The sequence below is a fragment of the Lasioglossum baleicum genome, chromosome 7 (genome assembly GCF_051020765.1).
Source record: "Lasioglossum baleicum chromosome 7, iyLasBale1, whole genome shotgun sequence".
Taxonomy (NCBI): domain Eukaryota; kingdom Metazoa; phylum Arthropoda; class Insecta; order Hymenoptera; family Halictidae; genus Lasioglossum; species Lasioglossum baleicum.
Window position 1 is genome coordinate 16,274,373 of NC_134935.1, and position 25,966 is coordinate 16,300,338.

At 51.1% G+C, this 25,966-nt stretch overlaps 1 protein-coding gene across 1 annotated transcript in view; it reads left to right on the forward strand.

The window, feature by feature from the left end:
- The window catches only part of LOC143210967 (uncharacterized), a 48,077-nt gene extending 22,724 nt beyond the window's left edge, over positions 1-25,353 (forward strand). Inside the window, exons 4-6 of the mRNA XM_076428332.1 lie at positions 11,049-11,216; positions 12,299-12,375; positions 21,769-25,353. Coding sequence (XP_076284447.1) covers positions 11,049-11,216; positions 12,299-12,375; positions 21,769-22,303 — 780 coding nt within the window. The 3' untranslated portion in view covers positions 22,304-25,353. The remainder of the gene's footprint in view (positions 1-11,048; positions 11,217-12,298; positions 12,376-21,768) is intronic.
- The last annotated feature ends 613 nt before the right edge of the window (positions 25,354-25,966 follow it).

The window sequence follows — 25,966 nt, forward strand, 5'->3', positions numbered from 1 at the left end:
AGGCATCGGGTACGACGTCGTTGACGAGATTTCGGACGTTCGCGCGCATCGAGAATGGCCTCGTAAAACGGATACCTGGCGTTACCGAGGGACACGTAGGCGTGGTTATCATCAACACCGCTCGTTAATCGTGGGCGTCGAAGCTGCCAGCCCGTGAAACGTAATATTCCATCGTCGTGTCGGCCGATCGATGACAAACCAATCTTTCCGCGCGCGTGTTAAACCTTCCTCGCGAGAGTAGCGTTCTTCTATGTACTCCCGCCGCGGCTCCGTATTGCTTAATTACGGTCTCGCGTGGATCCGTGGACACGAGCGTGTCGGGATCGATACGCCGAACTCGACTCGAACAACCGAACACGTTGGCCAAGCCGACGCGCGGTCCAGGGTTACAAGAACCTCGGGAACAAAACGAAGAAGATGGCGTTTTCAGTGTTCGCGGGAGGAAAAGGCGCAGCGGACGGGAACAGAGCCGAGTCAGTTTCTTTCTCGGCCCGGTGAAATATCTCGTGGCCGGAGCAACTTAACACCATAAAAAGTGTAACTCTACGGCGAAAAGAGTGTATCCGGAAAGAGGCGAGAGAAAGAGGAAGAGCAGGGGGAGCAAGGAGAGAAGAGAGAGGCGAGACAAGGGTCGCGCGAACCATCCACTCGCGGACTGGCCATAATGTTACGAGCATTATAGGCGGTTGGTAGTGGTGTCGTAGGTGGTGTGTATAGTAGGCACGACGGCGTGCCTATAAGCTAATAAATTGAATGGATGTTTGCCCGGAGCTTTTGTCATGATGATCACGAGTAGCCCACGCTTGGCCCGTTGAGCACCTTTTGAATCTCTCTCCACACAGCCTGTTCCTCTTGCTCTCGCTCGCTCCCACTTCTCTTCTCGCGCTCTCTCTCTCTCTCTCTCTCTCTCTCTCCATCTTGCTCTTCTCGCAAACTGTTTCGCTCAGCGTTCCGTTCGCCTCGGATTCGTAATCGCAATCGCAACTGCATTCGCACTCGTATCCGCGCGTTATGCGGTCACGCGTTCGGAACGAACAACCGCGGTTCGAACCAGCGTAATTAGACGCTCGTTACCGCGAGATTCTCGCGCCGATTCAGACTTACGATTCCGACGGTAAAGACCTGCCTCGCCGCGCCGGTTCTATCGCGACCCAATCTCCATCGTTTTACACACGGGCCCCGGGACTCGAGGACTTGCAACACGCAGCGACAATGACTGGACCAGAAAAATGTCTTCCAGATTGCTGCCAAGTACCTTAATTCGCCGCGTATCTTGCCCAACGAGACGAGGCGGTGAACGTAAACATAGTCGAGGACGCGCGCTGATACTGGCTCGTCGAGTTGGACAAGGTATATCTTACAAACGCGTAATACAATAAACTCAACAGGCAATTATAATTTATATCTGATTCGTACTGATTCCGAGTTTGTTTTAACTAGGTACGAATTAGTCGCGGAGTTCACTGTACTTTAATCGTTTAGCTCGAAGCGTCCGCGAGGGTATCAGCCATTTTGAAACTAACTAGAACGGGGATCCTCCGGTATAATACTTTCGCACCGGTTTCAAAGCGCAAGAACGGGACTCGTGCCTGAAGTTTGAACAATCTCGCGAAAATTCCTGCGGGTATCGGTCGCGGTGTAGTTGTAGGTTGCAGCCATTTTGAAACTAGCTAGAACGGGGATGCTCCGGTATACACAATACTTTCGCATCGGTTTCAAAGCGCAAGAACGAGACTGGTGTCTGAAGTTTAAACAGTCTCGCGAAAATTCCTGCGGGTATCGGTCGGTGTAGTTGTAGGTTGCAGCCATTTTGAAACTAGCTAAAACGGGGATGCTCCGGTATAATACTTTCGCATCGGTTTCAAAGCGCAAGAACGGGACTGGTGCCTGAAGTTTGAACAGTCTCGCGAAAATTCCTGCGGGTATCGGTGTGTACAGCTGCGTGCAGAAAAAAATGGTTGTCTGTGCGAGAGATTTTATGCGATTCGTCGAGAAATGGCTCCGTGGCAGAACGCGCGTGTATCGCGGGGAACGCGCGCTCGAGAGGAAGCGCGCGAGGGGCCGGGGCATATGAGGCCAGGAGGAACCCGCGCGGAGAGTAAAGAATGAAGGAGAAAGAGAGAAAGAGACGGAGAAAAAGCTAGGCAGCCGAGTGTCGAGGAACAGACACACCGGTTAAAAGCAGTCGTGCCGAGCGGAGCCGAGCCGAGCCGGGAGCGCAGGGTGAGAGCAGGGAGAGAGCAGGGAGAGTGTCGGGAGAGCCGGGAGAGCCACGCAACGCCAGTCAACTCAACTCGACGACTCAAGTGGTAGGGAACATTCCTTCGCTACGGCCACTATTTCATCGTTTCGTATGACGCGATATTATAAGACCCCCGCCTGCGTGTTGGCTACTACACGGTGGTCCAAAAGCAGGCGTCCACCTGCGACCACGACACACCGTGGACAAGGTGAGTCGGGCCGAGAGCCGGGTCGAGGCGAGCCGCGCGTGTAACGTCGACGTCGACGACGACGTCGAGTCCTCTCTCGCGACACCCGCGGGGAGTAAAGTTACTCGGGGGCCGCTCTCTTTCTCTCTTTCTCTATACACGCGTGTCTGGAATCTCGGATCGGCCGAGACTTTTCACTTCGGGGTGAAATATAAATTATCGCGGCTGGAAACGCCAAGCGAAAAACGTTTTTAGGTACGACCCGCGCGACACAACGCGAAGTCGACGGGATATTCTTTTCCCCTTTCCTTTTTTCTGTTTCTCGCCTCTCCTCCGCTGTTTCTCGTTCTTCTTGTTTCCCGGTCGATCGAGAGGATCAACGTCCGGCATCGTCATCGTCGATCGGGGATCGTGGATCGTCTAAACAAAGAACTAGGAGAGAGACGCGTTTATAATAAAATTCTTCCGTCTCCGGGGCGATTCAATGTGCTTCTGACATTTCCGTTGAAAATACACCGAAGAAGAACGATTTCTTTTCGTTCGTGGAACGCAGCCGTAATCGGTTCTATGGACAGTCTACCGTGACTGACTCATCGCGGACAGAGCGAGCGAGCGAGCGATACACGCCACGGGAGAGAGAGAAGGAGAGGAAAAAAGACCGGTGGACGACGGGGTCTGTGGAATAATATGAGGGAACGCGCGCGCGAGCACCGGGAAAAGCAGAAATCGAAGGATATTAATAATTTCTTAACGCGGCGCGCTCGTGGCATTCGAGATGCCAGCGGCTTTATTCGCCCATAATATTGAGATTAAAAAGGATTTATGATCCATCCCGCGGGCAGATTGCGCTCCATCGATTCGAAATCGCGGCGTAGTCGTCGGCTGGAAGGCGTCGACTGGTACGAATCGATACGATGAAACGCTAAGCTCTCTCGACCGTTATCGATGTCGTTTCTTTATCGCTTTAGGATCGAGAGCGTTAAGAAACTATTGCGCGCTCGTCTGATCTAGGCTTCTTCTTCCGCCATCGCAAACCGGGATGGGCAAAGGCCGGGCTTCGTGACTCGCGAAAGATAGGGCCGGGGACGCGCGTGCACCGGGAAAAAATTGACGGACACTTCATAAATCACTTTTAATCTCTCGCATCGATGTCGTTCGCGTCTCGAAGCTCGCGTCACGCGCGAGGCTGCCGCGCTGCTGCTGCTGCCTCGGTTCGGTAATTTCGGCCGAGATCGGGTCGAGGCGATCGGGAAGGCGGAATCGCGCGGGGAGACTCTCACGATCCCGCGACTACACACCGGTATTAAATTTCGCGTCCCGGCTTCCTGCGGCCGAGCGAGCTTGATAAATTCAACGACAAATTTATGCGGTCCCTGCTGTCCTCTCCCTTTCGCGCGCGTATTACGCGAGCATTCCCGCGCGCGTTTTCTTATCGTGGGACTCGTCGTCGGGAGGAGGGTGTACATCGCGAGAGCCGTTCGGCCGAATCGTTTAAAACTACGCCGAATAAAAAGCAACGGAAGAATGTCGTTTCTCGGTTGGCTTACGTGGTCGAATCGCGAGCCTCCGCTCGGTTTTACTCCGGTGTGTGCGTCCGATGGCGAATCCACACCGACGAGCCGAACAGAGTAGAGCAAATTGGAGTTCTGACAGGTTGCAGTGGGGTGTCCCACCGTCCAACGGTGCAGAGAAAACGGATAGGGGCAGCACCCCGGGATCCCAGACACCTATAATCGTACGGGCATAAAGTTGCCCGCTCGGAAACCTACGGTCCGGTCCACGCACTGGGACCCGAGAGACCCCGGGACCGCGTACTCGTTATCCGGACTCGAATTAAATTCGAGGCTCCTGTTTCTTTTTCTTCTGCGCTCTCTCTCTCTCTCTCTCTCTCTCTCTCTCCGCCCGAACAATCCCGGGACCGAAGGTCGCGCACTCGCGCCCGAGAACATGGTTTCCACCATTCAAGACCTGTCCCCGCGCTACCGTCTATCGTGCTACGTGAACGGATAATTTACGAGCGATTGCGCAATCGAGGAAACAATACCGTCGTCGACAAACCCGGACAAACCGCGTCGGCCTGTAAAGTTTGCCGTCGAACGGGAGACTGGAAATATATATCTCGATTCGCCCTAAAAGAGCCATCGCGTGGACAGCAGTCTATCGCGCACGATCGGAATGCTTATGGGAGAATAGCCTGCACTGAGAAAAAAAAGTAGTTACTTCAATAACACGCGTGTTATTGTAATTTTTTTACTTCGATGAATATCAATGTATTCTTTTCAATAGGTATGAAATTTAGAAGAAAATCGTGATGTATTTGAATTGTCTATCATGAAATGATTGAAAATATTATTCGATTCAATACCGGACATTATTATTCGTAATATTTCTCTGTTTCCTTTAATCAGATATGTTGTTAAAAAAATTCGAGAAATGTATTGATTTATACTGGAATTGGTTTGAGGCCATATCTTATTTTTTTGAAAACATAAGCTATTCGCTTATATGATTGGCGGAAATGAGTTTTGCTATTGAAATTCAATAGTATTAAATATTAAAATAAGTTCATATGATATTGGCACTATTCAATAGTACATCTTATTGAATCAACATATATTTTTTTTTGTTTCGACAGGATTTTTTTCTCTTGTCACAATGTTATTAACGTTCTCGTTATTCACTATAGCCCGCAATGTACATTATGTTGTACTAAATCTCATTGGCGATATTCTAAAAAAAAAAGAGTCTAAGATACTGTTGTTCAACAATTTAAAACAACAAAGAATGCTTCACATGAACTCTTAAAGAAATGCGTACCTCACACAGACAATTGTTGAAAGAAAGAAAGAAATTTCCGCGCGGTTCCAGCGTCCCGTAACGGACGAATAAAATGTTTATCGTTGCATAAAGATCCACAGTCTAATCGTGCTTGGGATCCACCGTCGATCGCACCGTAGGTTTCACCGTAGGCTCGTCCCCGAGATGAAAAATATTTCTTCAGAGCGACACTGATCGCCTGAATCGTAAATAAGACCCGAGCTAGTCCCGATTCTACTTGAGCCCGACGCCTCGGTAGGTGGCGCTGTGGACGGCGGCAGCAGGACAGAGGAGGTCGTCGCGAGGAGATTGTAGACCGGACATTCTACGTACAATAATACAATAATCCACGATCTGCGGCGGGGCGAGATCACGATCGTCCACTTAACGCACGAGCGCGGAAGATTCCAGGTTCGAACGTTGTGCAAAGGACGCCAACCTCTACCATAAAATTTATATCATACGATATCGTCGGTAATAACGTAGCACACCAGATGCGACGTAACGCTGCCATTAAAGAAAACGAGAGAAAAAAAAAAGAAGAAAAATAGGAGTAGAGCTGTCTCGCGGTTTCTGGTTTGTTTCCATCCGACATGATAGAAACGTAAAGGTTCGACCCGGTCGGTTTTTATTGTTCGTGTCGTGACAATCGGCGAGGCTGCCGCGTTAGCATTAGCGTGTGCGTAACGCGTACTTAGACGGTGTGTGTGTGTGTGTGTGTGTGTGTCGGGGGCCTCGCGTGCGTTCCCGCGGCCGCGTATGCGTTCACGACGTTCCCGTAAATCGAAATTATCGCGGTAAATAGCGGTTCGGCCGCGCGTACAGCCTGTTCTCGTGCCGAACTCGCTCGATCTCGGTCTCATCGTCGGACGAACGTAATTTGCATCCAACGATTCATCAAACGACGCGCCGCGTCTATGTAATACACGCTGATAGCGGTATTACATGCGCGATTTATGGTCGTTTTTCTCGTTTCCGCGTGGCGCGAGGAGAGCGCGGAGGAACCGTAGGAGAGCATGCTTCGAGCGGAGACGACGACGGAGACGATCGGGAGAGACCCGTCCCTGTCCGCGTCCCCGGGAGCCCAGAACCGTGGAACGTTTTGTTACTTAATCCGCTCGCACCGCGGTCGTAATTTATTTTTCTAACGAGAGATTACGCCGTGAAATTAATACGCGACGCCGCGACGCGACAGGGTCTCCTCCTCCTTCCGTTTGCACGCTGCCTCGCCGAGCTCGGTTGCACGAGTATTTACCGAAACCGTTAGCCCGAGATTCTCGCGTCGCCAATTATTGTCGTCCCGCGAGAGGAAACCAACGTTTCCTTTCGCGTCCCACGACCACGATCGCCTCCGTAGCCCCGGAGTTTCCACGCGTCGCGACCAGACCGGTCGATTAACCGGTCGAGGGTATGTATAATTTCGATTCAAGGTGTCGAGGTGGCCCGGTGTCCGGTGTCCGCTTCATCGATTACGACGCGCGTTAACTGCGTGGCTTCCCGCGAAGTCTCCTGTCCTCTTTTCTCTCCCTCTCTGTCTCTCGCTCGAAATTAACCGCGTTCCTTGACACGAAGCGATTCAAGGTCTGGGTTAGGTTTCGGAGCCCGCGCCCGTCGATCGCCTATGCTGGCGTTCCGCAGCGTTATTACCATTGTCATCATCTCACCCGCTTTTCATCCGCTAGAACCGCACAGAAATGTCCCGAGGTACTGCATACCACGTATTACAGCCTCGTGCACTGTTTTCGGCTGCGTGAAATCCTTTGTTTTGGAGTTACAAAGAAGGAGACAGAGAAAACTTATCGAAAGTGAAATTTCTTCAACGTCAAGCTGCGTCCACACCGAAGCAACGTGCCTTCTCCTTCTTTTACCGAGGAGAAGACGCGACAGAAAGTTGCAGTGTGGACGCAGCTTCAAGTTCGAAACTGGAGACGAATACGCGCGCGCGATAATCGGAAACAATGGTATGTAATGGGAAAGGAAAGCGTGTCGATGGGAAATAAAGCTGTACGCTTTCGAGCCAGCCTAATAATTAAGAAAGCAACGGCGATCGGGGACATCGGCGACGAGAGAGGATCTCGAGACATCGAGGAAAATTCGAGTCTGCGGTTTTTATCAGCGCCGGGAATCGCGACCGGTGAAAGGACGACTCGAGCGGCGAATTATGAAATTTTTTGGCAGCACGTGGAATTTATCGATCGACTCGGCAAGGTCAACAATTTCGCGAAAGGAGGAAACTCGGAATGGAGAGGCGACTCGAACACGGTCGTCTTCGCTCGGGATGCGGTTCGTTAAACGTTATATGTATACGTTGCCGATTCGTGTCCGGGCGGCGCTCGACAAAAAATTGAGACGTTTAGTTAATTATCGAACGACGCGATAACGACGCGTGTTTCGCTTCACGCGATATTCGGACAGGTCGTGTTCGCGGCGTACCTTTTTTTTTTCGTGAAGCCGGAGCGGCACACGGTAGTATATTCGTGTCGTTGGATGTCTGGCAGCGTGTTAACGCGCGATCCCGGCCGCAGATATCGGAGATATATTTTCAGCGATAATCTTGTCGCTAATAAAAATCGCATTTAATAACGCTTTCCCAAGGATGCACGCGGCGCCGTAACTTTCCCAACGATCCTCGACCTTAATAACAACGCTAACAGACCGATAACGCTCCCGTTTCGATGGAACCGTGACCGATAAAACGAAACCTAATGAAACACCTTCGACGATTGCTGCGACACGCGACAAATCTTGCGCGACCAACGAGCCTAATTCTCTCCGCTCGCCAATTAGGTGCGAGATACGGTCTAGCTTTCGACCGATCGAGATCGGTAATGAGCAACTCGCGAAGAACAAAGTTAATTTAGAAAATTAGATAAAACTCCAATGAAATACTGCTGTGGTGAGATGCAAGAAGGTCCTCGGGCAAGATTTGTGTCCCCACTCTAACTTCCGCGTCACGTGACCCTGGTAACTGGCGGAGAGAGGGTAACTTGTTCCCCTCGATTCGTTCTCCCTTCCCTCATCTGGCGACACAGCTGTAAGGGAGCTTCACGGCATCTCATTGAATCGAACGAATTCCGAAAGAGATCTCGATCTTCCACGAGAATTTTGTAGTTTGTTCAAACTTTGCGGAGACGCTCGATTTTGTAAACTTTCCCGGAAAAAGATGAACTCGGGACGGTGAAAGCGGCGGCTTCAGCTTGCGATTTCTTTTCACGAGATTGCAACGAGTCGAACGCGGAGAATTTTTAGCGATTCTTTAATTGAGCCGTTTATGTTGAAAGTGGACTGAGTCCATTTTCGAGAAAAATCGCATTAGCAATTTTAATATTCACATTTTTACGTTATCTTTTTCATTCTGAAGCGAATTGTAACTAATATATTTAAAATCGCAAAGATTTTGTAACAAGGAAATTAGCTGGTTAATAGTATGATACAAATTTTCATTTTGAAAGTGGCCTAAGTCCACATTTGTCAGTTGTTCGATGTTAAGGTGGTACCTCAAGATTGTTATAATGTTATCAAGAAGTGCCGGAAAATTAATAACTTTATTTTAAATGAGATGAAACAAGAGGATTTCGTATCAACAAGATTTTTGGATGCAATTTTTAAAAGGGTAAAGAATTCTAACGGAGGAATGATAAATTGGTTAAAAATATGCTGGATGCGTTTTTTGGATGAGAATGCAATGGATAAGAATGCAGAGTTTAAAATACTGAATTTATTAACACATCGGGGTAGACCAAGAAAATTCGCTAATATTGTATTGACACCACTTTATAAAAATACAAGACAAATTACAACAGCGAAATACAAGGATACGATCGACTTACTATCATGACTTCTTCAAATCCCTCCCGCATACACAAAATGCAAATGAGGAGTAAATTCTTATGTAATTTATATACTTCGAAGATCGCTGAATTGCATAAATGGTGTTTTTCAAGTTTTGTAATGAAATATAACTAATTGAATACACTGTTTTTCAATTTGAAGCATTTTAAATTATATCGAATGGACTTGGGCTGCTTCAAATTTTATGACAAATCTAGTTGCTAATTTTGAAAGTGGCTTAAGTCCATTCTTGATAAGAATACACATATTATCCACTTAATAACTGCTATTGATTTAATGGGAATTAAAATTTAACTCTCTTAGATATACACTTAAGGAGTGTAATACATTCGTATCATTAATTGAAACGCAAACTCTTAAATATCTCATTTCAAACTTAAATGAACTTAGGCCACTTCCAAAATAAACGGCTCAATTTTGTTCCTCGGTGTATCACCGATAGCCTATGTAGCAAAGCGCCGCCGTCGGATCCGCTCGAGACTCGAAACTCGGTCCCGTCCTCTCACGATTCGTGTTCCGTTTCTAACTAGGACGAGTTTCGCGCGTCACCGACGTTCTTGTCGCCTCTACTCGTGCCTCGCGTTTCCCGGCCCGACCGTCCAGCCAACGATATAATCGATCGTCGATGGAATCACGGGTTCGTGGCTCACGGTAAAACTCTAGATTTCCGTGGAAGACCGCGAAACTATCGATTAGCCGAGATCTAGGAAAAGATGACGCGCGGTCAACGAAGTTCCACGTATGAAAAATCAGCGAGCTAGAACGTCACGAAAGTTGCTGTTGCTGTTGCAGTCGCGTCGAGAAACGTTAGGTCTTTAAGTTCGAGGTTTACGTGTTACTCGAGCATGGCCGAGATCTACACGGGGAAACTTGTCGCGTCGTATTCTTTCGGACAGGAAATCGAAGACCGAGCTTTCGCGTTCGATTTCGTGTCACATATTAGGAACTCAAAGTGTACCATATGAAGAACCCCTTTCGATGGAACCTGCAAATGACACACCGCAAAAAGAATATTTTTCCCAAGCTGTATTAACATATAAATAAACTCGGTCCTAGAATCTTATAGGGAGGAAATGCGACTACAACTGGCAATTCTTTGGTCGAAAAGAGCATTCTACGATAATCAAAAAATGACATCAACAAAAAGTGGTTTATACAGAATGACAAGAAATAACGGAGTTAAACATTTCTTATTATAATTCCGTCAAATCGACGAATTTTTAAAAACCAGATGATAACAACCATAACATAGATCTTTAGTATTCATACATTTAAGAAGTTTCGAAGTGGCCACCCTTTGAGCCGATTCAGAGGCTCAAACGTGTTTCGAAATTTTCGAAACTTCTTAAATATATGAATACTAAAGGTCCATGTTATGGTTGTTATCATTTGGTTTTTCGAAATTCGTCAATTTGACAGAATTATAATAAGAAATGATTAACACCGTTATTTCTTGTCACCCTGTATACGGGCACTTTACCCTACCTATCGTCGAATTTGTCCCGTTTGGTTGATCCACCGAAATTCGTGCGCATTGTATATCGTCGAATTAGTCCCGAGTACCTGTTGCGATCGCAAAATAGACGGAAACAATTGCGAAACGAGGTTGAATCGCAACGGGGTCCCCCGATGCGGTCGTCCAATGCAAATCGCGATATCGTTTCGATTTCCTCGTCGATTATTAGATAAGCGACGATAACGATGCGCGGTGCTCAGCCCGCTCGAGAGCGAGCGAGAACAAGCTGAAGCGAGCGAGACTGATGATCGCTCTTTTCCCCGCGAACGGAGCAAGACTTATTACCCGTCGTCGCCTGTTAACGTTCGGAACTCGAACAGGATTTATACGACGCTTCCGCCTATTTCCCCCGAGACTCTAATTAAGACTTTATAAATCACGAATCGACATATATCTGGTTTCACGGTTTCTTCCCGTTTCGTTCTCTTTCTCAGATCGTGTTGAACTCGATGCACCGATACCAGCCGAGGATACACTTGGTCCGCTGCCGGCAGACGGACGACAACAATCTGCACATCACCGATCTGCAGAAGGAGGAGCACAAAACCTTCATATTCCCCGAGGCGATCTTCACCGCGGTGACGGCCTACCAGAATCAGCTGGTGAGCACCACGACCAGAAACATCTCTTTCTCACCGTCGAATTCATCTTGTTTCTTCAAAGCCTCCACGTTGTTGCAACCGGATATTTCCTGTTCACGAGTTAGGCTGAACGTTGCCGATCAACCGAAAATTCTGTCGGATCGGACTAGCTCCGAAACAGAGTCGCCAGACGAGGGGAAAAAGTTTCCCTCTCTCTGACAGTACCGGACCAGTCACGTGATATTGTGACACGTTGACGTAGGGGAAGGTAGAGGGGGGAGACAGGTCTTAATCTGGTGACTCTGCTCCGGAATCCTTCACCTAGAGCCAACAGTGCTGCCAGAATCGACCGAAACTGGTCGATTTTTTTCCTCTCCTCCTTCTCCCATTCCAGCACCATGAGCATACTACAACATTCCACACTAACAAGGGAAGAAATCCAAGTGTCCCGACTTCGATTTTGATAATTTTTTGTGAGACGATGGTATATGGATCCCTAATGATGCCTGCAAAATATTAGCTGTACTTACTCAATAGTTTCAAAGATATAAACAATTAAAGTTTCATGCCTAGTTGATGTACCATGATACCATGATAAATTTAAACTTTAATTGTTCATATCTTTAAAACTATTGAGTAACTATACCTAATATTTTGCACACATCATTAGGGATCCATATACCATCGTTTCACAAAAGATTATCAAAATCAAAGTCGGACACTTGGGGTCCTTTCCTTGTAAGACTGTAGACTGGTCACGTATTAGGGAACGCGCACAGTGGACCCGTTTCGGCCGACGTCCGACGTTGTGTCTCTTTTTCGCACGCTTGAAAAAAGAGAAAGATGCGTCGAACATCGGTCAAATCGCAGGAAAACGGGTCCACTGTGCACGTTCCCTTAGTATGGAAATCAGCGAGGTGGTAAAATGTATTCTCCACGATTTCCCCGATCTGGCGGCACTGCTTCCGAAATAGAAATCTATCGAAAACGTAAACGAACAAATAAAATACCGTAAATATTGATGCCCGGTTAACGTTCCCTTCGAACTCGTTCAAACCGTACACTGGGCTTCCCCTAATCGACGGATTACGACGGTGTTGCAGATAACGAAACTGAAGATCGACAGCAACCCGTTCGCCAAGGGATTCCGGGACTCGTCGAGGCTGACGGACTTTGATCGGTAGGTAGCAAGAAAGCAGCGAATGCGATGCCAACAGATGTATGTAGCTGGTCGACGAATCGGTCAATTTGTTTCTCTCGCGGGTTGATCGCGAGAGAGAGAGACGGCGCGAGGAGACGGGAGGCTAGCCGGAGCGGACGAAGCGATCATTACGCGCCATTATAACGTCGGCACCTTAATCATAGCGCCGGCCGAATTATCGCGCGATCTCTTAGATCTCGTTAAAAGTGGAAATTTATACAACGCTAAATGTTGAAGGAGAGGCGCGCGCGTTTGATCCCGGGCGTAAGCGTGCGCGCACAGTCGGCCGATTCCCCGAGTTATCCGCGATCATCTATCTACATGAATGACGATGCACCTGCTCGGTCGCTCGCTAGTCGTCGCACCGAGCCGAGCCGCGCCTTCGCGTTTCAGTTTGCGTTTGCGTTTACGAGCAGGGCGGTACACGCGTGACAGAGAAGTATTCTTTTTCCCTGGTGCGTGCACTTGGCCGTGTTCGTGTTCGTTTGCTCGCGTCCGCGATGCCGAGCAAAGCGCCGATGGCACGGCCGTTAACGGCGACAAACTAACGCCCCAATTAGCAACGTTTTCATTAATCCTGGCAGATGGCCGGCTAGCGCGGCGTCGCGCGATAATCGACCGTTCCGGCCGGATCGATTTCGATTGGCCTCGCGGGACCGATCCCGTCGCGCGGGTCTCGTCGGGGATCGACCGCAGGAGCAACGATCGCGAAGAGTCCCGTCGAAACGGTTATCCGCTCGTTTCTCTTCAATTAACGCGGCCGAACAGTGGCGACCACGCTCTTGGGTGCGAATACGCCCACTATAATCGTTTACACGGCCGATCTCGACGATCTCCGGATCGCGACTCAAGGTTTCATGCAAATGCGGCCGGCGCGCGGCGATGCGGAGCACCTCGGCGCGGAGAATCTATCACGATTGCCCAATAAAGTCGTCTTTCGCGAAAGCGACATCGCGCGCCTTCTCTTCTCTCGTCTCTGGTCTCGTCCTTCCGAGACACGATCGTGTGCGCCGTCTGCGGCAAAACACCTGCTGCCTCGGGGATCGTGCAATCGATGCGATTGCAGAATTGATTCGGCCGTAATGGAGCGATAATTAAAAGATTTTAGCACCGCCGCTGTAACTCTACCGGTTTCGCTCGGGGAATTCGGACAAACGTGTCGCGCGGCCCAGATTTCGTAGGAAAGTCGAAACGTTCGACGACCGTCCGCCGGCTATACCGGACGGCCGTGTTTCAGTTCGCTGAGACGGATAGGATAGCTGGGACGAGGCAAAGAGAAGAGAGGAGACGAAGAAGAAGAAGAAGAAGAGAAGGAGCGGTTCGCCGGTAATCACGTGCAAATCGGAGGCGTGTCGAGAGCTCGCTCGAACCGCAGAGTCCTTTCCTCGACTAATGCGTTCGCCGCGAGTTTTAACGCGTTTCCGAGAACCGGTGGGCGTGACAGGCTTTTCAACGTTTTTCGTGAAACGTCAGACCGAACGAGCGAGACGAGCAAGACGAGTCTCTCGACAAGCTTTCCTATTCTTCGTATCGACGAAATCACCGGAGAACACGATCGATGACGCTCCGACGGGGTGGGAAGGTCGTGGGCCCGTTGTTTGTCCAGGCTAAACTCGACTCTTAACGGATCGACGCGACGCGGTATGGTCGCGTCGATCGACCACTTTAATGACACGGCAGTTTGGAGGAAAGACGATCGTTCCGAAATCACTGGTCCCCGTCCACCACGACCCTCCTCAAATCAGCACCTGCCTAACCGAGATCACGAAATATCTTGCCCCGTCATTCCGTCGGCCAGCGGCCGACCATCGAGAGCTCTCTTTCGAGTTCTCGACGTCTCCGGGAGTCCTGTCCGAAAACTTCACCGAGGAAAGCGATTTTCCCAGCACGCGCGCGAAGAAGAGGCGGCTCGCGGGACATCGAAAGACCGGCAAAGGTCAAGTCCGCTCGGGTCCGCGCCGGAACGCATCGGTCGCGATAAGAGGGTGTGCAAGATCGAAGAAAACGGTTCGATTCGGTCGGTTAAGAGGAATGGAGCGGAACGGAACGGAAGGGAACGCGCGGCTTTGGCGGTTACGGCAGTCGTGTTCGGATGCACGGATGCGGCTCTGGCGGCGTCCGGAGTTAATGAGAGAGCGGCCGTACGGGGCAATACGGCGCATGCTCCCGCCCACTTCACGCCGCCGCTGATAGATAGATGCCCCTCCGGCCCTTTTTCCCGTCCCCTCCATCCTCTCTTGCTCTCTTTCTCCCTTTCACTCACACCCCCTGCCCTAGCCTGCTCCTCTCTTTCTCTCTCTCTCTCTCTCCGTACCCCGTTCCCTCGACTGTTACGGCCCTTTCGCCGACCATCATCGGGTCCGCGCTCGCATACGTGCCCGCAAAAAGCCCCGAAATCGTTGTTATAAAGATATTACGGTAACTGCGAAAATTTAAGAACCGTTTATAAAAACGCGGTCGCGTCTCGTCCCTCTTCTTCTCCTCCTCCCGTCCTTCTCGCGTTCCGACTCGGCCTCTCTCGTCCCGCGGCTCCAAATTTACGGTCAGCTGCCGCGAGAAACTCGAAATTGCTTCGACTCCTCGGGTACGGGCGTGCTCTCAGGAACGTCCGGAGAGAGAGGGAGAGAGAGAGAGAGAGAGAGAACGTTCCAAGAGGATCGAAGGATGGTATCGATCCTCCCGACAAACGCGGCTCGTTGTTATTTTTCGATCAAAGTCACGCGTCTCGATCGCGCGGCATCGCGAAGAGGGAAACGTGCGAAGGTCGACGTTTATCGCGTGGTCTTCTCGCGATCGGCAATCGGTGCGCTCGAGGACGCGTTCTTCTCAGGTTGCCGAAACACAAAACGGTCAGAAATGGTCGAAACGGTCGGGAAGAGTGTCGGAGAGCCGAGGACGACGAGGACGGGGTCGGGGAAAGAGAGCGATTTCACGTTGTTCCCTCTGCTGGCTCTGCTGGCTCCGGAGGGCAAGGAGGGCAGGGCATTCATCTATATTAGCTTCGAGAGCGGACGGCCTGTCATTACCGTTGCCGCTCCGGCCGTCTTCTTCCTCGTTTCCCCCTCGCAAGCCCATCGTCCTTCTCTCTTCCCTTTCCTCCTTCTCTCTATCTTTCTCTCGATCTCTGTCGGCCTCTTTCTATCTCTCTCTCCATCGTTCCCGTTCCCGTTCTGTCTCGAGCATCGTCCTCGAGCGAGAAGGATCCCCAGCTCGTTTCTCGGTTTCGCGGACATCGGCATCGAAAGTTGGCGTCGCGACGACAACCAAGACAGCTTCTAGGTGATCCGCCAAGCCATTGGTAGATCCGCGGAGGTAGATCGGCGAAGATCAGCGTCGCGGAAACGGGGCAGCTGATATAACCGGCGTTTAGAACGCAAATACAGATGTTTAGAGTGCGCGTTTTTTGGGATTTTGGGTTCGGTTTCGGCCAGGCTGCGATCCGTTTGGGTGCGCGAGGAGAAACGGAAGAGCACCGTGAACGCTGCCGCGCGTATATCGGCTGGCTGTCCTACACGGCAGGGTCATTACCGGATCATTACCTTTCATACCTACCGTGCGACGACGATGATGGCCTGACTCGCGAGACTCGAGAGTCGAGTCTGGTCGAGACGGGACGAGACGAGACGAGACGAGACGAGACGATGTCGAAGAAGGAGCGTTTGCTCGCTCGCTCACTCGCGCGTACGCGTTCTCCGGTTCTCGAGAGGCCACTCACACCGGCTTGCTACTCGCTACAGACCACGGACGTACACGACGCGGCTGCGCTCGGCTTTGCACGTACACACCGCTCGAAACGATCCGGCCGGAGGTGTGCGAGGGCCGCATACACACGGAGGCCGGCTCGATCGCGCGTCGGCCTGCTAGGCGGCAGCCGGGTAAATTACAGGCTCGACCGTATTTTGTGTTGTTTTGTTGTTTTTCAACGCGCCGAAAGGAAATGAGCGAGCAAACGCGTCACGCCACCCCGAACCTGCTAATTTCTATTCATATTTTATGGCTATTAATTTCTTCACTGTTATACTCGCTCTTTCTCTTCCCCTTTCTCCCTTTCGTTCTTTCTTCCTCCCTTCGCGCGTTGCCTTCCCTCCTTTCTTCCTTTCGATACGTCCCCGTCTCTCTCGCTCTCTCTTTCTGCTCGTTTCTCTTTGTTTCTTTCTTTCTCGGTCGCTTCCTCGCTTCAAACCTTCTTCTTACCCGTGTTTCGGTGCGATCCGCCGGTCGTTTCTCATTTACCGTTCTCCTTTTTCTTCGGGTTCTTCTCGATCGTGTTCGGCCCCCTTTCTACTCGTCGCTCGCCAAATCCACTGACCGGACTCTTTCCAGTCCTCCCGATTCCAATTTCCGCGCGTATTCCCGACTCGCCGTTTCCAGAAACGTTTCCAAACGCGATACGCGGTGGACCGTCTCCCTTCTCTGGTCAACTTCGAACATGCTACGCGGCTTACGAGCGGCTACAACCGATGCCGGGGAACCGACGTTCGTCCTGCGAAGCCGCGTCGCTCGATGAACTACCTTCGGCCATCGGTGGGGTGTAACCTATTATTATCTACCACTTACCTAATGCCCTGTGTCAGCCTCGGGGGAGGCGGAGAATAACAGGCTCCCCGTTCGATGGAATCCCCTCCGCGCTAATATCGCTGGCCGCGTCCAACCGCAGACCCGTTTCACGTGAAATCGAAAGCGTTCGCTTTCTTTTATTCCGTTTCGCCGATCTTTCCCGATCGTCTCTCCCGATTTTCCCGGCTTCGTTCGACCTCTTTATTTCCACAGCGATATCGGATGCTTATTCCTTCAGTCTCCGCGAATCGGTCCTTCGAGAGAGAGAGAGAGATTCAGCTTTATTTAGCTTTCACAGCTATTTGTTTTACTGTAACAATGGTATTACTAACTTATTTCTAGCTTATTACTATCTTATTACTAACTTATTTCTAACTTAATAATTACTTACATCTAGTATAAAAATTTCGTATAAATTCATTCAGTTTTCTTTTAAATTCCTCAATATTCTTACTGTTCTTAATTTCTACTGATAGTTCATTGTAGGTTTTTATCTCCCGTTATAAAATAAACTTGTTTTGGCATTGCTCGTTCGACTCAATTGGATAACAATATTGTTGGCCTGGCGGGTATGCCTTCCACTAGTGTTGTACCTACTAATTTTAATTTATTTACTATGTATTTCGGTAATAAGCCATTTCAAGCTTTAAAGATGAATATACAGGTATTATATTGCAGCCTCTGCCTTATATTGACATAAAACACAGAGAGAGGGAGAGAGAGAGAGAGAGAATTCGTGCAGGAAGGTATCGAACCGACGAAGGAAATTCTATTCCGCGAGGCGTAACAGCCGCGAGCGTGTTCGGTCGCAAAAAGGCGCGCACCGGTGATCGCGAGGCGGCTCGCGTGAGAAGCACGACGTTCTCTCGCTTCCGAGATCCTTTGACTGGTACCGGCCGCGACCGAGCGAGCGGTTCGGAACGCGAGGCCACGCAAAGACATTGTGCTCCGCTGGCTTTCGACGATCCCGAACAACCGAGGGAATTGGTCGGGAAAAAGACTGGACACGCGAGCAGCCTCGTCGACACGATCGACCCTCGTCGAGCGTCGCGGCGCGTGCGTTCGTCGCGAAACCGAGCGAAAAAAATGGCCTACCGTTCGGGAACGTGTCGCCGATGGTGTCTCTCGGCCGTAGAACGCGCAACCATATATCGGTGTTTCTCGTAGTTACAACATATCGAGTGTAACCACAGTGTTACGAGGAAAACGTTCCCAGCCCCCGTCGGATCGACGAGAAATATTTAATGGTCGGTGGTACGATTACGGAAGGCTCTCGACGCCGAGCAAATAGTAATAGTCGGCTGCGCCGCGGGCACTGCAATTAGGGCTTTTATTGTCTGTACATAAGGAAGCTTTATTAAAACATTAAGGATGTAATTCAAGGCCGGCAGGCGGCATAGTGAATCGCAGCCAGGGTTAACGCGTCCGAGGCTCACCGTGACTCGACTCGACTCGTCATTTCCGTTCTCGCGAACACGGACGAAGATTCGCGATTCCTCCTCGAGCCTCTTCGACAGTTTGGAAGCTATCGCTTTGGAAGCGGCGCCGTAATCGACGCCCATACGCGTCGACTAATAGAGTTTGGGGGTTTGACAGCAATATTTTAGAAGAACGAGAAGAGAAATGGCCGTGGACGGGGCGCGACGGTGTGTGGTCCGGCACGTTCGAGGGAACGAACGCCGAACGGGGCGATTAGCCCCGGGCCTTCTCCCCTCTCCCCTAATCCCTCGACTCTTTTAGTCAGGGCTCGTTTCTTCGGAGCCCTTCGCGCTGTCGAGCTCTTCCTTCCTTCCTTCCTTCCTTCCTTCCTTCCTCCCTTCCTTCCTTCCGCCTTCCTTTCTATTCGGCTTCTGCCCTGCTGGAGTTACCCCAAAAGTTACTCAAACGCTTCGAACAGAAGTCGCGTAATTGATATTCCGTCGGTCCCCTTTGGCCCGTGCAAACAAGAACCTCGCTCGTGGAAATTCGTCTACTCGCAGGTCTCTCGGTGTCGCGTTACGCTCTTTCTTCGTCGTAGGGATTGTATCACGCATAAAAGACCACTTTGTTTCGCCTCTCCAACGACTTTCGTCTTGAAAAAGTGGCGTACTTCGTCGACCAGTGGCGGATCGAGACCTTTCAGAGGCTTCGACCACTTGAAAGGTCGTGGGGCCCCTTTATACCGGACCTGTACGATTTCTGATAATTTGACTGGAAAGTGTTTTTAAGAAAGATTTTCATGTTCCACTCGTATACACACAAACATAAACATTTCACAATATCTTCTTCTTCATTAGAAAATTTCCTACAAGTATTGCAACATAATGTACATTACAGACTATAGTGAATAACGAGAACGTTAATCGGTCGGTGAAATGGGTTGTCGACGAACCAAGGATAACCCCAAAAATGTCGTAAAAGGGAAAACAAAATGTATATTTTTTGTATGGCTACATTTATTTTAATGCTTAAATACTGATTACCAGACTGCGGATCTTCATGCATTTATAAAGAAATTAGACGAAATATAAAACAGTGAAAGATTGAAAAAATTCAAGAATGGTTTCAATGCTTTCAACGTAACAAATTCGTTAAGGGATGAAATCAATTTTTACGTTATTCCCGCTTCCCACAATCAATAAAAAACATTTTTATTTTACACAAAGAGATCCGCGGTCTGCTGATCGCAAACGAATCAAATTTCATTTCATCTAAACTGAAACTCTTAACGTTCACATTTGTTAGACACGAGTCTGTCTCGTCAAAGTACGGCTCAGGGTTAACCCAGCACTGTCGCGGACGGTTACACGCGTATCGTCGTCCTCGCCAGGATTCAGGATCAAGGTCCGATCCGAGTGTCGCGTCCAGCTTCCCCGGTAACTCGACTCGCGGCAGGCTAGTCTCGAATTCGCGCGGAACCGAAGTAGCTCGTTGATCGGCGAACAAAGCGAAAGAGAATCTGTAGAAGTTTCTCGGGAGACGGGTAGCCTGGAGTTGGAAGCTTTCGAGGAACCGGGATGATCGATAGGCGGTATCATCGTTGGCCGGGCCGTGGTGAAATTATCCGACGAGCGCCGCGGTGTCAGGTTTTCTTTCCACCACTTGACTCGGCTGCTCAGGGACTACCGAACTGCGTCCAGGCATCGAGATCGCTTTCTCGAGGAGCGACGCGGGTGGGATCGGGCCGGGCCGGTCCGGGTCGGACCGTCTCGCGGTTCTCGACTCTCGGGCTATCGGTTCTTCGCTCCGCCAGCCGACAGAGAAGCTCCTATTTCGAGGAGTCTCTCGTATCCTCGCGCTCGCACAGAGACGCAAAAGTGGGACCGGTCTCCGTGACTCGGAGATCGTCCTCGTCCCGTCACCGTCTCTCTCCCTCCTCCCCGGTACGTTCGACAATGAAGTCTTAATAATCGAGATGGTCTCGGCGATAATCGTACAGTGTTTACGTACCACTCCCGCGCGTAATCACGAAAGTAGGAAATGACGGTGCAACGTGTCCGCGCCGCTTCGCGGTGATACCAACGGCCATTAATTATCGCGAGTATCACGCGAGAACGCACCCCGCCGCGCGTCGTGCCGTGCTCTTTTCAACCACAGCCACATGTGCTAGCCAATAATTCGCTCGTTAGCAGCGCTCCCGCCAATAGCGTCCGGCCGTCCACTCGAACGCACAATCGCTGCTAATTAACCCTTATTAAGCCCTCTCTCGCGCGCGCCCTCGTACAGCGCGTCGGGGTTCCGGGTCGGCAAGATGTCGGCGAGGAAACGTCGCTGTCCTCTACTCTTTTCTTATTATCTCTCCGATTATCCGCGAGAAATCTTCGCGACCCACAATATCCATATCGTCCTTTAAGCACTCGATTTCTAATTAGTCGATTGAGTAAATAGATGTTCCATTAACCCTCATCCGTCCCTCATTTCAGGAACTGAATCTGTCCTTCGGTGTCAAATTGACACAGTGATGAAAAAATCGATAAAATAACAAGGTAAACAGTTATTTTTCGATGTTTTTTTTATTCAAATTGATGAGTTAATACTTAGATCTTAGATTTTTCGGTTACGGGTTTCTATTAAAAACATAAAAGTCACGAAGTTTCGGACGAACTTACCTACAAATAACAGAACAGCATAACTTATTTCGGAAAAACTGTGTAAAATTGACACGAGAGGGACGGATGAGGGTTAAGAACGATAGAAAGACCCTTAGTAGCGTTTATAGTTGGCTGAAGGTGGTATACATCGTTTATTTATTATTTATGTGGTATGTAATCATTACGTTGGCTCTCCTGCATACAAAAGCGACAATTCGAAGGGTTGACCAACCATACTGCAACGAATAAATTATAAATGCTATCGGCGCAACGGTTCGATCGTTTATTAGGAATTATAAAGCAATTTTGCTAATTGTCAAACAAAAAAATCAACGATCAATACTGCGACGAAGGCTCGATAAAATGTTAAGGGTGCGCGGGTACCCGAATTTTTTGGGCGATTGCTCAAAGACCGAGCCTCAGATTGGCAAATTATTGATACTCGGGTACCCGAAGTCGAAGTCAGGCCGAACTTGTTACCGAACAATATAAATTTTCGAATTTCCGGGTGCCCGCCCTCCCTTATAAAACGCTAGCCATAAATGCTACTAGGGATTAGCATAGCTACAAGAAGCTCCTTCGAAAAAGTGTTGCAAAAGACTGAGATAGCACAGTTGAGAATGGTCTCGAGCACTATCAATCCTCAAACTGTGACACGGGTATGTCGACGGAGGGTTGAAAATCGTGTAACGCCGACAACGGCGAAGCAAATCCTGATCGGCTGGGTTTCCGATGGCTGTTTCAGAGATCCGATGGAGCTGATGGAGCAGCAGCTGGTGAGATGCGGCGTGGCTCCGGTCCGGTTGTACGAGCACCTCGCGATGTCGTCACCGGCTGCGGCAGCAGCAGCCGCAGCGGCAGCCGCGGCGGCCGCCCTGGGAGCTCAGCACCAGCAACAGCATCATCCCCATCACCAGCAGCATCACCATCAACAGTCGCAGTCGCAGCAGCCGCAGCAGTCGCAGCACGATAGTCCGGCGCACGCGTTGCCGCCATGGATGACGCCTTCGACGGCTCTGCTGTACGGGACCGTGGGACAGACTCACCCCGGGACCAGGCCCGCGACCGGGGCCTCCTCGCCGTACCCCGCGGTGGCGGCCACCGCGCCCTTTCCCTACCCGGCGGCCCTACCCTGGCCCTGGCAGCCGCCACCCGTCGCGATGATTTCGCGAAGGTCCTCGCCCCCCACCGCGACCGCTCCTTCCCTCAGGTACACGCCGTACCCACCACCGGCGAGCACACCTCCGCCGTTGAGAACTCGCCCGACCACCCCCAATTAGCGCACCCTCTCGATTCGCCGTTGATAACGCGACCCGTACCTCGTCCTGTTGTCTGTCGTCTGTCTGTCGCCTGTCGCCTCAGCCAAAGAATTCCGCGCGAGCGGAAACACGAGAACCTGTCGCCTCGGAGGATCTTGGGTATCGATATCTTGCGTATCGCTCCCAACTCCTCGGCGAGCCTCTCGTCGCGGTTCGATGCGGAGTCGAGCGCTTCCCCCGCCAGCGGAAAGCTCGACGCTCCGTCGAACCTTAGGGTGGATTTATAGTGGAGCTGCGAGCATCGATGATAGCAGCGCGGTGAAAAGAAACCAGCATTCGTGACAACATTTCGACACATACTAAAGAAAAAGTACATATGTATTTTCTTTGTTTTTCACCGCACAGCTCACCTCGCTGCTCCACTATAAATCCACCCTTAGCGTGGATTTATAGTGGAGCGGCGAGCATCGATGATAGCGGCGCGGTGAACACAAAGCAACATTCGTTACAACATTTCGACACATACTAAAGAAAAAGTACATATGTATTTTCATTGTTTTTATTTTTATTCGCCGCACAGATCACCTCGTTGCTCGACTATAACTTTACACTTACTCGTAAGTTAGTCGTAGGGAAATGGCCCGTACTTGTTCGCTCTCTGTGTCCCCGCGTAATGTAACCGTAGACGTGTTTCCGTCGCCGGTCTCGGAGTCGGATAGTCTGCTCTCCGTTTCCGAGCTCGAGCGATCTTGTACATAATCGAAGCGTTCCCGCGAGAATCAGCTGGAACCGACTCGTCGTTGTACCGCGAACGGCCTCGCGGTCGATTTGTATTATACGCGCGATCGCGATCCTGTGTGTGTGTGTGCGAGGAGAGCGTGCTTGCGAGAGTGAGAGAGTGCGAGAGAAAGAGTGCGAGAGTCCTAGCTGTAACATATACCACGATAGTATTAACGCGTCTCCCCTCGAGACGTTGGAATTTGTACATAAAATCTTTTATGGTAGCGTATAGCGTCAACGGCCGTGTTCTCGATGTAGCACGGATCAAAATAAACGAATTTTCATTAACGCGCCCGATCTTCTCGTTGCTCCGCTCCGATTCCGACATTCCCGAAATTCCCAGCACCTGAGGAGTCCGTCCGTCTCGTCGACGAATTAAATCGTCGGAGGAACTTCGACGTCGAACACCTGAATACAATTGGCCAGTGCCGCGCCGGTTTCGAGGAGAGTCGACTCGAAGCCGAGTCGAGTCGTGCTGGCCCGTGTTTCCCGAGGCGACTGGACTTGCCTCCGCATCTCATCGAGTGGCTCGTCACGCCAGCCCAGGCTTCATCGCACCTTCAACTGCCGTGTAATTCTGTTATACCTATCTGAAATTAAATAAATTCATTTCACGGCCTGTCAACGAGCAATTATTTTTCGATGCAGCCAGTTTGAGGCCGGTTCGTTCCACGAGCAACGGCGCTCTCTCGCGACCCTTCGCCCTTCGGCGCAGCCCAGAAGCACGCCGGTTCCCTCTCGGGTTTTCGATCGGCGCGCGAACAAGACCGTTGTTCCCCGTGGACCGACGCGCGGACCCGCCGCGCCGTCCAAAAGAAAAAAAACGGGAAAAACTCGCGGACGTTATCGAGATCGACGAGACCGCGGTCCCGTGGGAAAGTAAGTTTTCGTCTCGGTTATAATCGAACGAGTACACGATAATTCGTCGGTATCTCGGGATCGTCGGAGGACACGAAGTGTATCGTGTATCCGGCCGCGTCGGAATCACCGCGTCCAACCAGGAAGATAAGAAGCAAAAGAAGAAGAGGCCAGAAAGGAGCAAGGCAGAGAGAGAGAGAGAGAGAGAGAGAGAGAGAGAGAGAGAGAGAAAGAACGCGAGGAGGAGGAGGAGGAGGAGGACGGCGGGGAGGAACAGAGGAGGAAGGTTCCACCGGGGCGCGAAAGCGATCGTGTGTTACGTCGTGATGGGTGGAGCGAGGTGAGAGAAACAGAGAGGCGGCTCCCGAGCTTGTAATTATGTTGATACGAATGATCTGCGGCGAGCCGCAAACCGACGTAGGGAAGCAGAGGAGCGAAAACACGAAGAGAGGGACGACGAGGGAAGCAGCAGGAGAAGAAGGCGAACGAGCAGTAGGAGGAGGAGGAAAAGGAGGTGGAAGAAGAAGCAAAAGAAGGGGGAGGAGATGAAGCCTCTAGCGGTGCTCACCGGCTGCTCTCCTTCTCTCTCTCTCTCTCTCTCTCTCTCTCTCTCTCTCTCTCTGTCTCTCTCTCCCTCTCTGTAACCGTCTGCTCGCTCGTTTATCTCGATCCTTGTTCCTCCGAGGGGAAAGAACCCTCGTCCGGCCTCGTCGGTGTTGGTCGGTGCTCGTTCGTCGAGCAGCACGGACCGTCCGGGTTCCCTTCGCGTACCGACCATACGCGTTGCTCATCCCCACGCAACGAGTAAACGGGCTTTAGGACCGTGGCGAAACCAGTTTAAGTGGTTAAGCGTAGATGTAATTGATTTCCATTTTACGAGGCTCTCGGGGAAGACGCTCCACCCGCCACTGCCCCATCACCACCGCCACCACCGCAGCCACCCCCACTATCGCGACAGCGACGCATCGAGCAGCCGGTTTCGGCTTCTCTCCTCGCTTTTCGACGCGTTTTCGCGCGCGTCCACCACCGAATCCTTATCCCGCCGGTGCCAGCCAGCGATCGATCCCGTCCCGATTTCTCGCGAGCAGCTACCGGCAGCCGAGTTCACCCTCGTCGCGATCGAAATTGGCGCCGCAGCTACGACGAATCGCTCGAATGAATAATGAATGAGACCGCGGGTGCTGCGTATCCAGGCCAGACCAGCGGAGGATGTCGCGCGGGACGTGGAAACGACTTTAATGAAATCCAGCGGCAGATGTCCGCGCCACGGATGTTCGAATTCTTAATACGCGATCGTCCCGGGCTGTCGAGATTCCCGGTGGGAACGCGAGACTCGGCGAACGTCGAGAGTCCTACACTGGTCCTCCGGCCACGATCGATACCTTAATTGCAACCGAAAGAGCTGGTCCGAGGGCCGGCGAAGGTTAATGCTCCATTAAGAAGCAGATTACAGGGGCGCTCGTGACCAAATCTTCCGATTCGCGCGACGGATTCGAACGAGTCGACGAACAGGAGCCGACAGCTTCGCCAGCTGGGGCGAGGAGAACGGTAGCCGATGGAGCGTCTCGAGCGCGTTGCCGCGAGCCACAGAAAATTCCGTGTCGCCGCTGCTAGACGGGAACGGCCGCGTCGCCGAATAACACCCGAGGAACAGCCGGAAGACGAGAAAGAGGGGGCGAGCCTCCTTCGGCAGCCCGACGCAGCCCGCCGCGCCGAAGAAAGACGGAGAAAGGGAGAGAGAGAGTCGCTGGAGAATATGTAAATTAGGAACTCCGTGTGAATGCGGAGATTTATGGCGGCCCGTACACATTTCTGGCCGCAATAAATATCAGTAAGTAGCGACGCGCGGGACCGTCCGGATCCGATCCGACGCGCTCTCTTCCCAACGTGCTCGCGTACTCGCGCGCACGTCGAGCTCGCGGCCGCCCCGACGACGACGACGACTCGTACGCGCCATTAATATCGGAAGAACGCGTGAAAAATAGTCGGATCCACGATCACCGCGCGGGAGGTCGGACCGTTCAACCTCTTCGCCCTTGCGAATCT